Source organism: Ahaetulla prasina, chromosome 2, assembly GCF_028640845.1.
Source record: "Ahaetulla prasina isolate Xishuangbanna chromosome 2, ASM2864084v1, whole genome shotgun sequence".
In the NCBI taxonomy this organism is placed as follows: domain Eukaryota; kingdom Metazoa; phylum Chordata; class Lepidosauria; order Squamata; family Colubridae; genus Ahaetulla; species Ahaetulla prasina.
In genome coordinates this window covers 173,199,864-173,218,166 of record NC_080540.1, presented here as the reverse complement: position 1 = coordinate 173,218,166, position 18,303 = coordinate 173,199,864, and the positions used below count along the sequence as shown (strand labels likewise).

The 18,303-nt window shown below is 43.0% G+C and overlaps 1 protein-coding gene across 1 annotated transcript in view; it reads right to left on the bottom strand.

Annotated features, from left to right (window-relative positions):
* Positions 1 to 1,558: 1,558 nt before the first annotated feature.
* Positions 1,559 to 18,303, bottom strand: part of SYN1 (synapsin I) — a 110,538-nt gene continuing 93,793 nt past the window's right edge. Inside the window, exons 7-13 of the mRNA XM_058171572.1 lie at positions 15,971 to 16,033; positions 11,085 to 11,227; positions 10,380 to 10,454; positions 10,066 to 10,168; positions 7,810 to 7,929; positions 5,238 to 5,404; positions 1,559 to 3,792 (exon numbers count right to left, since the gene is read on the bottom strand). Of these exons, the coding sequence (XP_058027555.1) occupies positions 3,657 to 3,792; positions 5,238 to 5,404; positions 7,810 to 7,929; positions 10,066 to 10,168; positions 10,380 to 10,454; positions 11,085 to 11,227; positions 15,971 to 16,033 (807 nt within the window). The 3' untranslated portion in view covers positions 1,559 to 3,656. The remainder of the gene's footprint in view (positions 3,793 to 5,237; positions 5,405 to 7,809; positions 7,930 to 10,065; positions 10,169 to 10,379; positions 10,455 to 11,084; positions 11,228 to 15,970; positions 16,034 to 18,303) is intronic.

Below are 18,303 nucleotides of genomic sequence, written 5' to 3'. Positions count from 1 at the left end.
TTAGGATTGTAGTAATTTCTAATCAATTTGAACGGCACTGACAATGGCCAGAGTTCATTCTTTTTCCACATATACCAGGGATGAAATGCTCTCAGTTCGGACTGGATCGCCCGATCCGGTAGCAATGGCAGCAGGTGGTTCGGATAACCGGTAGCAAAAATCCCTGCCCGCCCCCCATGCCCAGCTGAGCCACGCGATCATCAGAGGTTGTTTTTTTAAACTTTTAAAAGCATTTTTTCTTCAGCTGAAAAAATGCTTTTAAAAGTAAAAAAAAGCCTCTGATCATCGTGCGGCTCAGTTGGGATCGTCAGAACCTTTTAAAAGCATTTTTTCTACAACTTCTTCAGCTGAAGAGGTTGTAGAAAAAATGCTTTTAAAAGTAAAAAAACAAAAAAGGTGGCCACGCCCACCCAGTCACATTACACCCCCCCCCACACCAAGCCATGCCCACAGAACTGGTAGTTAACAAATTTTACATTTCCCCCCGACATATACGTTTTCCAAAGAAACCCACTTGTCCAGGCCAATTAACAAAGCAGGATGGACCTACTCCAGGAGTCTTTAATTAGACCAGTATATAAACAAAATAAATAGTTAACTTTTGTATATGCTTGTCTGAGTCAGCTCTGCGTTTCTTCCCTCTCAATGTTGGGAAATGTAGTAACCATGCAAGCTAATTTTTAGGATCCAGTACGATGTTGCCACAACGTTAATACTGTAGCTTTATTGTACTATAAAGCAGCATTTAAATCTCTTCCTCAAAATGATTATGTTCAAGGCACTATACAGCCTAAGCATAAATTCCCCTCGACTTTAAATGACTTTAAATTCTCCCCCCCCCAAAAAATGTAGACCACATGATCCATGGCAGCAAATGGGACTGCTGCCCTTTTCAAAATGGCTGCCTAGCCACATTTTACCATGATAATGAACAAGCAACTGCTTTAAATGGTTTGTGTGTATCCAGTATGCCATTACTTTTTTTACATTGGAATTTTGTTTATAAAAATAGAAGTAATACAACAATAAATGCTGTTTTTTAAAAAAATGTCTCATACTGGTCTCACAGGTTTCAATGTGAAGAAAGGCCCTTAAGAATGTAGGACATTGCAAAAAAAATATTTTCACTGCTAGGATACATCAACAAAGTTAACAAAACAGAGTAAGAAACTTGCCAAATCAAGATAACTATCCATGTAACCCAACATTTTGTGTCTCAACAGGACCCACATGTGCATTGAGAAGCTCACTAGCAGGGACAGATTACATCAACTGTTGTCGACTCCTTGAGGCCACAAAAACATAAGAAAATCCACATCCCTTTCTTCCCATACTACATATGCTTGCTTTCATCTATTCACTTCTCCATTTTGATGTCATCATACCCCTTTCTCTTCATACCTCTTCATATGTAGTGTCTGTATGTGTGCACTGATTTCATTCCAGTGACAGAACATGCATTTTTCCAGCAAGCATTCGGATTTTTAATATAGATATATTTATTTATTTATTTATGTTTTTTACATCACTGATCCATTGAAATTTTTATTCACAGAGACAGAATCACAGCAATAGGAAAGGCCTCTATTCCCACAAAAATAGTGTGCGAGGGGGATGCACTTTCCAGACAAGAATAAATAACAAAGATACCAAGTTAGCACTTTAAATTGTCCTTCCCAGATCTCTTGGTGGCAAAGGAACAGATCTCTGGGGAGAAGAGGCTGAAGAATGGAAAGGGGGTGTAATACACAGGAATTGAGCCTCTGCTGCATCCCCCTCCCCAACCTGACAATTAAGTTGCAAACACAGCTCAAAGCGTCATGTCACAACACAGCTACAACACGTGACTTTGCAGCTATCAGACCATCACGCGTTAAGTGGCACTGTCCCCATGATCTTTCAAAGAAGGGGACAAGAGTAATTGACACAGCTTTAGGGATAAAGGAGAATCACAAAAATAGAGTGGGGAGTTTCTCTCTTGAGTTATATACAAGGGGGAGAGGGAGGGGACCAAGTTCTGCTTTTGGATGTGAACCCCTTGTGTGTCCATCGGGGATGAAGTTTTATTTCTTCAGTCATCAAAATAGCAAAAGCATCCCTTGGCTATAGTGGCAGTACTATGGCTGTTTTGGGAGAAGAGCAGATAGATTTGATTGGCCAAGTGGGAGGAAGAACAGGAAATGGGCTTAACAGAAACAACTGCATTCTCCACCACAAACTCAAACTATTGGCCAATTGTCTCTCCTCCATGACGACTGACTTCGAAACCAGCTTAGCAAAAGGTTTGAGGATAAAGTACCTCATTGGCCCTGCCCAGCACCCTCCTGATGATCAGGAAGATGCTAAAGCTTACAGTGGAGTGACAGACTGGGAGTTTTCTGCAGTGCTATTAGGAGGGTGGGGGGAAAACAACAATTGTGAGGTAGGATGGAAAGGAGGTGTGTGTCTAGATTAAGGCTTGCCGAGTATACGGTTACCAAAACGCATGGGAAGAAAGTTGCACATTGCTGAAGTGGGGGCGGAACCTGCAGCCAAGGCAACAAGAGTTGGAAGCTGGCGGCTAAGGAGTGGGGACAACAGGATTGTGCAAAGGGCAAGTGGCAATTGACTGGCTTATTCACAAATAGCAACATAGACATCTTTGTGGCCACAAACACAGACATTGGCCCCAGGAGAAGTCCCCTCCCTCATGCTATGTATAGAGATCCCTGGAGACCCCTCTCCTCTCCCTTTTTCCCAAGCCTGGGGGCCCCTAGGCTGGGAGAAGAGAACCAGGCATGAAGTTTGCATATTTATATAGAAGAGATGTGGACTTGAGAAATCTGCAGCCTCCGGATGAAAAAGAGAGATCCTGATGGAAGGAAGGAAGGAAAGAAGGAAGGAAGGAAGCTCTCTGACAACCAGCAGGTTTAATTTGCATGGGAATAGTACATTCTGCAGAAATGGATACAGAATTAGTCATAGAAAACAGAGCAAAAAATAGGTTCTCAGAACAAAGGATAGTGGCAGAGGGAAGATTTAGGATTTTAAAGGAACATGAAAAGATTCTTCTGCCCAGAAGACTGTGTAGTTCTTGTTTCATTTAGGGTAGAGAGAAGGTTGTGTTTTGTTGTGTGCATACACACACAAACACACAAACACACACATCTGTCCATCTGTCTCTCTCCCTCTCTACAGATAATTGCTCTGTACAGATAATTCATTCATTATAAGCCACCCAGAGTCACATATGTGAGATGAGCGGCTGTATAAATCCAATAAATAATTACAAATTAATTTTAAACCAACCATCCATCTTTACATTCAGAATGACCGGCCTCAAAAGCCCGAGGATTCCTGGGGATTTAATATCAACCCACTTTCTAGCTCTGACCATTTCCAGCAGGCGCCATTCCTTTCACCAGGGATCTCCAGGGATATGTGTTGCTTCCCCCTTTCCATGGGATTGCCCCTTAATGGAGGGGAGGGCAGACGAAATTCTTCAAAATAAAAAAGGTGGGATTAAAAATAAACAAACGAACAGATTCCTTTTGGAAGAGCATTCCCATGGGGGTGGGTCGAAGCAGTGAAGGGACACGGGGTTCAGAGTCTCAGAAGACAGGGAAAGGGATCTAGGCCCAGGAAAGTGAAGGGTCGCAGTACAGAGGGGAAGTTTCTCAGTCGGAGAAGAGGCTGGCGAAGCTCTGTCGGAGGCTGCGGATGCTCTCAGCACGCACTTCATCCTGACTAAGGCTGCCCCGCGGCACCGGTGCCTCTGCAAGGGGGAAGGTATTGGTCAGAGACTGGGATTTGCTAAGGAACAGTGAGGGAGGAATGGGGGGGCAGGAAAGAAGGGAGGGGTAGACGGAGAGGAGAAATGAGAAACACACTATTAAAATCAGGTCAGGCAACAGAACTTGCTTTGTCTGAAATGCTGGGAGAGAAGAAAGGGGAGTTTGAGGAAGCATTGCCCTCCTTCTCTAGAGTAGGGTAAGAAGCAAGCACAGAGCTGCAAAGGGGGCAAGGCCATTGAGAGGCCTCATTGCCCCCCTCCAGCCCTAATTTAATACTTCAAAGGAGGGTGCGTCCAGTAGGGAAAGACTAGAGAAATGATCCTGCAGCAGGAAAACATGAGGGAAGAGGGAAATTCTCAGGCATTTCCTTCTAATTGAAACCACTCCCCCACCCCCGGCCACCCCATTCCAATTCTTTTCATTATGGATAGATCCTGTTGAATTGAGAGCAGAGGAGCATGAACTCCCTGTGTGATTTTGGCAAGCTAGGGATAACGAAGAGCGGCAGCAAATATCTGAAGAAGTTATTCAGCAAGAAGTGCTTTTCTGAAGCCCTAAGTGCTGCTGCCCTTGTATGTAACTGCTTCTCTGTTTAAAAAAAAAAATCTTCTTGTTGGATCTCAGCAAAACTGACCTCCTATAACTGGCATAACTCACGAAGCCAATTGAAAGTGAGGGTAATACTGGTGAAACAATTTTATCCCTGTTTCCACGCCATCCCTGATGTAGACGGCCATAGGAAACACTTGTCACAGGCAGCATAAATGATGATGAAATATATCTTTCCTAAATTTATGCTAACTCCTCAGCTTCAAATTTATCCTGCAAGGCTTGATTTATATACTGTAGCTAGGGGGTTTTAAGTGTACTTTTTAAAAAATCATTTCCCCCCCCCAAATTTCAACTCAGGAACGTGACATCTTAAAGCATGCGGGTGGGATGTGCATTCTTTCGAATGATGAGCTTGCATACCTGGAGAATCAAATAACTCTTTTTTGTTTCAGGAGGAGTTATTTTTTTTGTATAAAAAGTAGTGTCTAGTCCTCACAGTGGCAAACAAAAGCGAACATTAAAAAAAAGCAAGACAGCTATGATGATGTCAGTGAAGAATTTCTTATAAGCAAGTGACTTTTCATTCTCTTCCCTTCCTTGTCATCCTACTGCACCTCATCATTTCTCATTTAATATTCTCCCCCTAGCCCCTTAGTGAACTTTGAGAAAGGTGAAAAGGACACAAAATGATAACACACTGATTTTGCAAAAGTGATCCTGAATTGGTGTTAAGGGAAAGTGCATGTAGCACAGCTTGTGCCCTGAGGTTACCAGATCACCATGGCAACCTACCAAACCCCTGTTTAGCTAGGAACAAAATCCCCACATTGCGAAAAATGAAAAATTACGGTAAGTCTTGGAGCCTGCCTAACCCTGTTCCCTTCACAGAGAACCCAAGAGTCCAACGCTTACTTCAGCTGGGGCTGGGGTGGAGGCGGCAGATCCTGACTGGGTTTCTGGGCAACTTGTGGCTTTCCTTGGCTTGGTGGAGGGCGGTTCCCTTGTTGCCCTGGGCCACCAGGACCCTGCCCCTGAGTACTGGGCCTCGGCTGCTGGGTAGTGGGTGGTGCTGGGCGCTGCTGCTGTGCTCCTGCTCCCGGTGGGCGCTGCTGGGTTAAGCCCCCTTGACTGCCCTGCCGTGGATGCTGCCGTGGTTGACCGCCAGCCGCTGGAGGGCGCTGGGCCTGCTGGGCCTGCTGCTGTTGCCCTGGGAGGCCCCCAGATGCTGTCTTGGGCAGGCCAGCCCCTGCGGGCCGCTGCTGCTGCTGCGGGGGAGAACCTTGCTGCCATTGCTGCTGTCCTCCGCCACTGGGGCTTGGCCCTCTCTGAGGCTGGGGGGATTGTGGAGCAGAGGGTGGCCCCTGCTGGCGAGACTGTTGGACTCCAGGCCCAGGCTGGCGCTGCCCTGCGGGACGTTGCTGAGCCTGTGGTGGGGGCTGCTGGGTGGTGGGGCTGGGCAGACGCTGACCCATTGCAGGACCACTGGGCTGTGGGGTAAGGCCAGAGAGTTGCTGGCCTTGGGGAGGGGGGCGTTGCTGAGACGGAGGGCGCTGGGAGCCTGGAGGTGGCTGCTGAGGTCCTCCTGAAAGACAGAGTGAAGACTGTTTTAGCCTTCTTAATCTGCTAAAATTCCCTTTCAACGAAGAGTTCTGATGCCTCCCCCGCCTGAGCCCCAATTTCCCCCAAAGCATAATTCACCTTGGGGTGGAGGTCTCTGTTGGGCTGGAGGGCCTTGTCTCTGTCCAGCTTGAGCCGACTGAGCCTATGAACGAAAAGAAACAAAAGCAGGCACATGCATCAAAACTTATCCTTCTTTCCTTTGATCCCATCCTGCCCAGCTATAGTGTTCCTATTTCTGTGATATTCTATCTTCCCTGTAGCATCGGCCATGCAATACAAAAACGTCTCTAAATCTTTCCCTAGTGGGCTGCCCATTCAGACATTCGATCCAAAAAAAATGAACACATGGAGGAATCTTTCTCCACTGGAGCCATCAAATACTGGGAATCTTGTAAACGCTTCGCAAAACATGAGAAATGGATCGACAAACAGGGAGTTTTCCTTGCCCTTCCTTTTTCCCAGATGCTTGGCAATACATGGGGGTGGGGAGGGGGAACTGTCTCTAAACTGCTGAAATTTGTTTTGACAGATGTGATGATAGCAATTTAGCCAAAGAAAAGCTTCAAAGCATGAGAGAAGCATTCTTCTTCATAACACAAACTGTTATGGCAGCCAACTTCAATGGCTTTTAGGGAACATTAGACAAATAACAGCCATTTTACTTGAGACAGTTATATACTTCTAGAATTAGAGGCAGTATGCCTCTGCATGCCTATTGCTAAGAAGCATGAATGGGAGGACCTGGTGGCATTTGTGAATTTCACAGTGGCCTCTAGCTGGCAATTACTGTGGGAAACAGAACGCTGGATTACATCCAGGAGAGTTGCTCTTAAGATCTTGAAAGTGAGATTGGACAAATTCAAAGTAGACCAATCTACCAATGTTTATTATTTATTATTTATTGCTTGACATAGTGTAAGCCGTCCTGAGTCTTCAGAGAAGGGCGGGATATAAATGCAAATAATAATAAAAAATTATCCATGGCATTTAAATGAAATCTCTACAGTATTATAGAAGAACACCAGGTACTTGAGATCAAATAGTTAGAAAGAAATGCTGACTTTGACTTCATCGCTTTCCTAAGCCATCTAACCAGGGACACAGGGTGGCTCAGTGGCTAAGATGCTGAGCTTGTCGATCGAAAGGTCAGCAGTTCAGCGATTCGAATCCCTAGTGCCGCATAATGAAGTGAGCTCCCGTTACTTGTCCCAGCTTCTGCCAACCTAGCAGTTCGAAAGCACGTAAAAAAAATGCAAGTAGAAAAATAGGGACCACCTTTGGAGGGAAGGTAACAGTGTTCCGTGCGTCTTTGGCATTTAGTCATGCCAGCCACATGACCCCGGAAACGTCTTTGGACAGCGCTGGCTCTTCAGCTTTGAAACGGAGATTAGCACTGCCCCCTAGAGTCGGGAACGACTAGCACATATGTGTGAGGGGAACCTTTACCTTTAAGCCATCTAACCCTAACTGTCCTAACCCTAACTTATCAAAAACAAAAGAGTTTTTGTTATCAAAATTATCAAAATCAAGGAGTCCCTCATGCTGAAATCTTCTGCATCTTTCTGACCCACCGACTTTTAATTAGAAATTTCAGATACTAAGCCTGGTCCTAATGCAGGCAACCTGTGCTTGGTTCCCCATTACTGTTGCCATAATCTGAACTCTACTGTAAACTTCACTATGACCGTTTACTGCTCTGAGCCAGCATTTCCTCCTTCTTCTGACTCCTTTCCTTCAATTTCTAGTAAGCAGTGACTAAACATAAACTACAGGGGGAAAAAAAAACCAGGAATGACTATTGTTGTGTTTAGGATGAAAAACAAAGTCATAATACCTGGGCATGCTGTCCTGAGGCAGAGCGCACAGGGGAGGGCACAGGAGTGCGAGGAATGATCTGGGCCATGCGTGACAGTACCAGCTCCACAATCAGCTGCTTATCTTCCTCTTGATGGTCTCCAATCAGAGGCATGGATGATCCCACTACCTGAGGAAAGATCAAGAACAAACAGGAAGTGAGCTGTTTCCCTTAAGTAGAACATGTGTGGATTAGTCCAAGACCTTCTGCAGGAAATGACATTATTGTTGTTTTTTAAGTGCCTACTTTAAACATTATTAATTATTTATTTATTAATCAAATTTCTAGACCGCCCTTCTCCCGAAGGACTCAGGGCGGTGTACAGCCATATTAAAATACATAGATAGACAATGAATTTAAAATAAATTTTAAAATGAAATATTTAGCCGGCCAATTGAACTAAAAATAATAAAACCAATTAAAATCAGTATAAAATTTAAAATTTAAAATTTAAAAGCTAAAAATCTAATCCAGTCCTGCGCACCTGAATAAGTGTGTTTTAAGTTCACGACGGAAGGTTCTAAGGTCCGAGAGTTGGCGAAGTCCTGGGGGGAGCCCGTTCCAGAGGGCGGGAGCCCCCGCAGAGAAGGCCCTTCCCCTGGGTGTCGCCAGACGACACTGCCTAGCTGACGGCACCCTGAGGAGTCCCTCTGTGAGAGCGCACGGTCGGTGAGAGGTATTCGTAGCAGAAGGCGGTCCCAGAATAGCCCGGCCCTATGCCATGGAGCGCTTTAAAGGTGATCACCAACACCTTGAAGCGCACCCGAAGGCCACAGGTAGCCAGTGCAGTCTGCGCAGGATAGGTGTCACCCGGGAGCCACGAGGCTCCTTCTATCACCCGCAGCCGCATTCTGACTAACTGCAGTCTCCGGATGCCCTTCAAGGGGAGCCCCATGTAGAGAGCATTGCAGTAATCTAGGCGAGATGTCACGAGGGCGTGAGTGACCGTGCACAGGGCATCCCGGTCTAGAAAGGGGCGCAACTGGCGCACCAGGCGAACCTGGTAAAAAGCTCTCCTGGAGACGGCCGCCAAATGATCTTCAAAGGACAGCCGTTCATCCAGGAGGACGCCCAAGTTGCACACCCTCTCCATTGGGGCCAATGACTCGCCCCCAACAGTCAGCCGCGGCTGCAGCTGACTGTACCGGGATGCCGGCATCCACAGCCACTCTGTCTTGGAGGGATTGAGCCTGAGCCTGTTTCTCCCCATCCAGAAACATTAATGGCACTAGTAAATTAATAGTAAACATTAATGGCACTAGTAAATTAATAGCAGAAGTTTCAACTTGGGATGAAAACAAATAGGCAACAAGAAATATGGATAACATCCAGAAAATATCTTTGCTCTGACAACCCCACTCCCTACAGAAGATAATCATCTGCAGAATGGAGATAATAACAGATGACCACCGTTACAGGATATTTGTTGGAAGGATTACGTGTGCTGTGTGTATAAACACTAAGCAATAGTGTTAACAAAACCACATGGTGCAATGGGTGGTGACTCAAAGAATACAGTCTGATCCATGTAGCCAGGAAGTAACTGGAACTAAGCCAGCTTGTTCCACTGCCTGTAACATGGAAAACCAATTGCATGTCATCATCAATAGACAAAATATACATTCACCAAAAACATAGGAAAATGCAGTAGAAGCAGAGTGATATCTATCTATCTATCTATCTATCTATCTATCTATCTATCTATCTATCTATCTATCTATCTATCTATCTATTTATCTCTCAAAGGACCCTAACTTTAACTACCAGTTGTTTTATCATGGTTGAGCTTTCCAAGACACAATGAACTATATATTCTGGATATTAGTAAAAACATTGATTTTTAATGTGGGTCAAACCATTCTCCAAATCATTTCAGTAAATATCCATAAGGTTTTCTTAGCAATGACAGAGGTTCCCTGACAGACTAAATTAATGCTGGATTTTTTGAGTAAAAGGGGAGAGAGAAAGTGATTGGCCTGATGTTATCTAGTGAGCATTGCAGCTGAAAATGGATTTCAACTCAAATCTCTTTGGCCTGAGAGAATACAATACTGTCCCAGTTCCCTAAAAACACACTTATGTCAAGGTTTCATTATTTCCAGAACAAACTTGTTTAAAAAAGCTGATTTGCTTAAAAATCTTTAATTTAAAAAGAAACTTTTAACCTGGCTCTGACATTCTAATCTTCCCTTCTTTTAGCAATTTTTTAAAAGGTTTGTGTTCCCTGGTACATTCGTTAAAATATAAGCATTCCCAGCACCCCACCTCAATAATGTGGTCACGTCCATCCTTGCCATGTAGAGCTTCTACCGCACAGATGTCCAAACCACCAAAAATCTCTGAACAAGTGTCCACCCATAGTTTGTACCTACCGCAGAATGGAAAAGATCAAGAACAGAGACAAAATTATAAATGTAGCACAAGTACAGAGCCCTCCTAATTTTATCACTTTCACTCAGATCTATTTAGCCAGGAGAAGAGCTTGGGATGCCATAGAGAGGAAGAGTGCTCTTATTCGAAGCATTTATTTATAATCCCTTCTATCTACCCAATCATATTTCCCCATCCATGCCACTCACCTATCTGACATAGCTATTTGCTCCAACATGGCAGAGCCAGTATTGGTTTTCCAGTTGCCTGAAACAGAGGTCCTCCTGCCAGGGGAAAGAGGACATTATGGGTATTAAAAGATCAAACAAAGAGCAAACATTTTCTCGAAAAAGGAGGTCAATAAAATCAGGAAAGAGACTGATAGAGATTGAGAAGGGGGAATTCAAGTGGGGCTTGTCAGATAAAGGGTATATTAAATATGGTGTTTCGAGAAACTGAGTCCTCAAAGGAGGTACACTCTAAACTTTCACTCAGAGATAGCACATACACAGTCCAAAAGGGTGGGGGGAGGGGGTGGTACGTATCTCTCATAATTTGTAAAAAAAAAAAGAGAGAGAGAGAATTTCAGCAAGTGTAGATATTTTAATTTTATATGACAATGTGCGTTTGCCAAAATTCCCATGTATTCCCACTTATTAAAGATGCGAGACCCAAACTTTTGCACATGGTCACCTCTTCCAGAATTGTTTCTAGAAAGTGACTTGAAAATGCTGACCAGGTTCAATAAAGCTTCATGGAAGAGATCATTCTGCTGACCGGAGGAGGCAAAGTAGAAAGGAAGTTGATTTAAGTAATGGTGGGATCAAGTGCAGGTCAAGAAGCTTCTAGGGGGAAGTTGAAACATTTGCTAAGAGTAAGGAGATGTAAACATGGGGAATTTTTACCAGACTCACATATAGGCTTTGTAGTTATTGCCAATCTTCTGTATACGGATATCATACTTGGCATCAATAAAAGGTTCTGAGGTGGCATAGGTCTTGGTGAGTGCTACTACACTGGCTATATCCTGGAAATCATACTGGTTCTCCACCTTGACCTGTAACAAACAGAAGCCTTTGCATTTACTATATCAAATATAAGCAAATAAGCCTACATCATCCACATTTCATCAACTGAATTTTGACCTCTTTAAAATCTGATTTACTCTCCCAAATTGCATGTTTTATATATTTCCTGGTGAGGTTTATTGTGTGAAATTCTCTTCCTCATTTGATCACATCATACAGGAATATAATAGTGCCTTCTACCTGTAGCCCATTATTTTTATTTATTTTCCCCAAAATGTTAAGTATGAAAATACAAAAAACACACCACATAATAATTTAAACAGATAGTGCTAGAAGCTTTTTATTTGGGAACACCTACTAACATAATTTTCTCATGGATTCAGCCTGCCATAAAAAAACTAGCAGAATTCCTTATCTAATGGTTGGGTCCATTCTGTAGCATCAGCCTCTTTGACAAAGGAGATGATGCCTCTAGCCTTGGAAGAGTGAATGATGCCAGCCATCTTCGGACCCAATGGGTTTTTGACAGCAGTGAAATCCTCTGAAGTCTGCTATTGGTTCTGTGAGTCTGCTACTAAGCACACGCTTCGCACACACATGCACACCTGAGGCACACCCGCGCAGCACTAAAAAAGGAACATTTTGAAGCTTTCCAAGTCTCCAAAGGTAAGTAGAACAGCGAGGGGGGGAATCCGCTGTGCCACATGATTTAGACTAGCTAGAAAGCAGGAAATCCAACAATTCTAGCTAATATAAATCACGCATCACAGCTGATTGTTGCCCAGCTGATCATTGGAAAATACAAGTTCGCCTGAACCGGTAGCAATTTTTACTATCGGTTCACTTGAACTGGTCCAAACTGGTAGCATTTCACCCCTGGTTTCTGATATCTATCATCCAATCTCCAACCTTCCCTTTTTGGGAAAAGTTGTTGACACAGTGATCAGTCTGCAGTTGGTGAAAACCTGGAGGAAATGGATGATCCAAGCCCATTTCTGTCAGGCTTCAGACTGGGATTTAGGACTGAGACAGCTTTGGCCATTGATGTAGACGACTTATGGCAGAGCCAGGATGAAGATGGTGCATCCATCCTTTGTGCTCTTGATCTTATAGTGCAGGGGTGTCAAACTTGCGGCGTCACATCTTCATCTGTCATATCACGACTTTTCCCCCCTTCACTAACAGGTGTGGCCAGTGTGTTACGCATCCAGCCTGCGGGGTGCAAATTTGACTCCCTTGTTTTAGTGGCTATCAATATTGTCAACCACAGTGAACCACTCCAATCTTGATTGTAGAAAATATGACTTTAGTAACAGAGTTGTTAATGCCTGGAATGCACTACCTGACTCTGTGGTCTCTTCCCAAAATCCCCAAAGCTTTAACCAAAGACTATCTTCATCCCATTCCTAAGAGGTCTGTAAGGGGCATGCATAAGAGCACCAGTGTGCCTACCGTTCCTGTCCTAATGTTCCCTTTGGTTGTATCCAATTCGTATGGTTATTTCATGCTTATACTTATATATATTGTTGTGTTTGATAAATAAATAAATAAAAAATAAACAGTATCCTGACTTAGAAGGGGTAAGGGCTGGGGAATGGAGACACACATATACAGTGGTTCTCTTCCTTTCTCTGGGCCAATTCCTGTTGATATTGTTGGTGGAAGAGGAGAGATAAATCATTATCTTGGTCCCTCTTTTGTGGGAACTCACATGCTCCATTCTTCTCATCTCCTTTTCAGTTACTGTGTGAGGTCATCCATTGGTTTGGGATTTGATACTCTGATGACTCTGGATTGGTTAAGTAAGATGTTCTATCCCTGTGTCTGAAAGCTATGCAGATTTGGAAAGGGTGGGATTCTCTCTGACTCAATCCCACCAAAATCAAGTGGCTGTTGGTATTTGGTCTATCAGATCTGGAGATATTCCACCTCTGACTGGGTGGGATTACATTTCTCCATTTAAGAGTGTGCAATCTGGCAGTCTTCCTAGGCTCATGGATCCTGCTTGAGGAGCAAGTTGTAGCCTTAGTCAGGAAGACCTTTGCACAGCTTCATCTGATGCCCCAGTTCTATCCTTTCTTAGAATGGGAGGCTTTTCTGATAGTCACTGATGCCCTGGTCACCTCATGGCCTAACTACTGTAGCATGTTCTACACAGTGCTACCCTTGAAGACCACTCAGAATTTTCAATTGGTCCAGAATGCAGCAGTGATGGCGGTGATGGGCATGCCTTGGTATGCCGATGTACCTTCGTGGTTCAAGGTACTGGATAATACTTTTAAAGCCTTTCATGGCACAGGGCCTGATTATCTAAGGAACCACATATCTCCCCATAGTATCAACCTGCCTGATTTAATCTGGCAGGGTTGGCGTTCTCTGAGTTCCTTTGAGCCCTCTATCGGGGTGCCAGAAATGCCCATTCTCTATAGTATAATTTGCTCACTGGAATGAAGCTCTCCCTGCGATCCAGATGGCTCCCACCCTGCTGGTGTTTTGAAGGGCCTTAAAGACTTGGCTTCCCCCAGGCCTTTATCAACAATGAGTGAAATTGCCTGGATTGTGTGGGTTTGTTTCTCTTCTGTTCGTGTCAACTTTTCTTCCTTTATTTGTGTTTCTCGTTGTTTTCACAAACATCAGGCAACAGCTCTCCAGCCAAATTTACTCATCCAGTCTGGTCTTCCAGAGAGGATCTGCCACCCGCACCCTCATTTTGTGAGGTAAAGCAGGTATGGATCAGACAGCAGGCCTTCTTGGTGGAAATACCCTCCCTTCAGAATTTTTCAGCCACCACTTTACAGATGTTTTGGAAACAGCTCAAAAGCTCAATTCTAACAAGTCTTTGGTCCCAGTTGAATGGTTGTGGGTAGCTATCTTGAGTTTAATTTTGCTTTCTCATGGTGTTTTTGTTATACTGTGGGTTCTTTTTGTTTTGGCCTTTATTTGTGGTTTTATGCTGCCCAAGGCCTCCAGGACCGGGCTAGGTCACAAGTACAGTTAAATAAAGAAACAAACAAAATCAATTTCTATACTTATTCCTAAACAAAAGAGGAATCCATTATAAATTGCAGCTGGAGTTGCTGGGAAATATTTTAACACTGAAGATCTATTTGTGGCTAATTGGGACAGATGTTATTGGGAGGAAAGATTATTCTTCCCACAATTGCCCCCTGAAAAAGAAAGGAAATGGGGACCTCAGAGCCAAAACGGGAATGCTCTACAATCTAATGGGTTTCTGTCTCAACAATGAAAATAACCTAGGAAAGAGGAAAAGAACATACTGTTACTTGCAAAGAGACACAAAGCAGGAGCTTAGCAGCTCTGTGGCCTAGGTAATAAACTTTGCATTCCAGGCAGAGCAGGGATCTAAGCGATCAGCATGTAACAGATACCGAGATAAACAAAGACGAAGGCAAACTAATTAATCTAGATCATTTAAAAGAGAAACCTTTGAGTTGCCTTGCAGGCCCTCTCCCCGCTGCTGAGTCAAACTGCTTTGAGTGAGCAGAACATTTTAACAGTGAAAATGGTTGACCCCACTGAGCGTCCCTGTGCCTGGCTCTTTGCCTCAGTTTCAGATCACTGCCAATCCCATGACTCCCCTCCAAGGTAGGGTTACCAGAGAGCTGAACAGGGAAAGGAAAGCAGGGACAACTGGAAAAGAAGATAATGGATACACTACCTATATGGTATTTGAATTTTTATTCATTGGAGAGAAAGGGATTACAAGTGACTAAAGAGGCACACAGTAAAGTGGGGAATAAATAAACATTGAGAAAGGACTAGCTCTTAAGAGATGGGATGCAGTGGCTCAGTGGCTAAGACGCTGAGCTTATAGATCAGAAGGTCGGCAGTTCAGTGGTTCGAATCCCTAGCGTCACGTAAATGAGTGAGCTCCCATTACTTGTTCCAGCTTCTGCCAACCTAGCAGTTTGAAAGCATGTAAAAAATGCAAGTAGAAAAATAGGGACCACTTTGGTGGGAAGGTAACAGCTCTCCATGCGCCTTCGGCATTTAGTCATATCAGCCACATGACCATGGAGACATCTTCAGACAGCGCTGGCTCTTCTGATTAGAAACGGAGAAGAGCACTGCCCCCTAGAGCCAGAAATGACTAGCATGTATGTGCAGTGGGAACCTTTACCTTTACCTTTAGCCTTTGAGGCAAAAGGCTTCAACTTCTAATTGAGGTCGGGTCAATTTCAGGCAGCTATCACACTGGTGTGAGGGTACTAATTAAGGTCACAGAGCTTGTAAACTTGGGGTTAACCCTTATTGGGGAAATGCTATGCTACAGTGAAAAACTGCTTGAGAACAAATACCCAAAAAGCTGAACAATTTTTGATGTTAAGGCTATGCCTGCCAGAAAAAGGACATCAAAACAAAAGAGCCTCCTTTTGCTGAACAACTGATAATCATACTCTGAGGTAATGGGTGATCCTACAGAAGTTAATACTTTGGGGCTACTCTTGGATGGTGACAAAAGAGTAGGGACTTCAGTTCTAATATGGTTAAGGATGGCTGAGAAAGCCCACTTCAGAAAGCTGGGGACTATAGGAAGGCAAGATCATGAAACATGGTAGGACAAAAAAGATTGTTGCCACCACAAGATCTCTATGCCATAGTTAAATGCAAGTGGGAAAAGACCTTTAGTGAAAGGGTTACATTAACTTATCTCTAAGGAATATCTGAGTGAATTTTATTGCAGGATGGTGGTTTGCGAGTACGCTCAAGAGTACTCTGGCTCAGTTTTTTTGAGAACTTTTATACCTCACCTTTCCCATTCCAGAATGAGCATGTCCCATCTTTACCACCACTGGGTATTTGGAGGTTGTCAGCTGGAAAAGGAAGAAGAAGGAAGAATCACCAAATGTTGACAATCACTGCCATTAGGCACCATGGTCACTACATTAAAAAGTCACTGCATTAAAAGAAATTACATTACTGCAAAACAGGGAGCCATGTACAGTGGTGCTTAAAAGTTTATGAACCCTTTTGAATTTTCAATATTTCTGAATAAATACGACCTAAAACATCATCTATTCCCCACCCAAGTCCTAAAGCTAGATAAAGAGAGCCCAATTAAAATAAGCCAAAAATGTTGTACTGTTCCATTTATTTACAGAGGAAAATAATCCAAATGTCCATGCACAAATAAATAAAAAAACTCAATATATAAATAAACAAGTATAAGTATGAATTGTTTTCCATCTTAGTATGAAACGGGGGGGGGGGGTTTGTAAGCAAGTTAGAGTTAATGGAAGGCAGGGCAGGCAGACAAACTGATTGTTTTGTTACAACCCAATTGTTCCTTAATACTTGGTGATTTGCAAGTTGAATGCATGAATACACTGAATGGTATAAAATTCCACCAGCGACATTTAATCTGTAATGTTGCAAGTCTCCAGTGTTAAACAAACCTGTATGTATCAGCTTGAATTTATATAAGCCTAAATTTATAAGACATAAATATAAGACATAAAATCCATCCAAAAAGAATATACTTGCTCCATCTATTGATTTATGAATTACTTTTCCAGACAATTGCAACGTATTTCATATGACACACATATGCTATTCTTATTGGTAATTGTGCATGTAATTGCTGCAGACTACATTTACACAGGAATCATGGATTCTGAAAGGCTGAAATATATTACTAGAAAAGAGAACATCAAGATGTCGCCAAGATTTGCATAAGATACCAGTACCATGCATGTAAGTGGTATTCTCTTTGTTTGAACCAAAGTATATGGGATATGAAGAAGCTGTTGTATTTTTATTTCTGTATTATAATATTTTCCTGTTACCGAGTGGGGTTTTAATGTAACTGAATGGCTACATGCCTAAGTTTGCTATAAATCTTCCTAATTTTTCCTATAGCTGAGCTGAAGGCAGAAGTCCTTGATAAAACAGCCAAGAACTTCCTGGTTGTGATGGACAGACTATCTTGGTATGTCACGAAATCCAGCTTTACTGGAAACAGCCTGTAGTACATACCTTTTACTGGGAAATATTAGGGGAAAGAGGTCTTCCAGTGAAGGTTTAAATTATCCCCCCTCCTGGTATTTAATATGTGACCACAGACCAGAAGGTATTCCTGGGGGACACATAAGCACATTATTGAAACAATGGCCAATGAAAATTGAAGCAACATCAAGTGATGTAAATGATATTGGCTTTAATTTTGATTGCAACTGAATTTACTCTCCTGTTTTGTTCCTTGTTATTAGCTTTCATTATTTCATACTATACCTATAGTATATATCAGTCCTACACGGCATGAGACTGTGGATTCTTTGTAGGTCTTCTCCTACAATATAGAATTATATTGACTGTTTCCCTATGACTATCATTAAGTGTTGTACCATATGATTCTTGACTAATGTATCTTATCTTTCATGCACACTGAGAGTGTATGCACTAAGACAAATTCCTTGTGTGTCCCATCACACTTGGCCAATAAAGAATTCTATTCTATTCTATTCTATTCTATTCTATTCTATTCTATTCTATTCTATTCCCTGAGGATATCTGCCTAGCCTACCAGGTCATCTAATGGAATATATTCATACTGTGGGGAGAGGAGGGAGAGGGAGGGAGAGGGAGAGAAGGTACCAAGCCTTTTAGCCTTTTGGGAACTCAAAAAAACTGCCTTTTTACCCAGGCATTGGGGTTGAGTGAGGATCTTTGGGGCTGGGGCATCCCAAGAAGATGACTAAGGTGTCAGTTTTATGTTTTTATTAGTTTGGGAGCCACCCAGAGCTGTATTTTAAAATAAGCACCTGGGCAAACCTTTTAAATACCTAGGGTAAATAAATGAAAAAGGTACTATCCATATCTGACCCTGCTTCACTGTGTCCCAGCAAGATGAGGCAGATGCTGCCAGTATACCAAGCACAGAATAAAGCTTTTCTCAAAATATGTTCTTCTGGGAAATGAGGAATACAAAATAATGATGACATCCTTGCAAGTAGTCTTCAATTTACGACTATAATTGAGGCTGGAATTACAGTCCTAAGTCATGGCGATGGTTAAGTTATTGTAATGTAGTCCCCCAGAGGATGCTTTTGAGCTTGGATCTGAAAGTGCAGATAATGTAAAATAT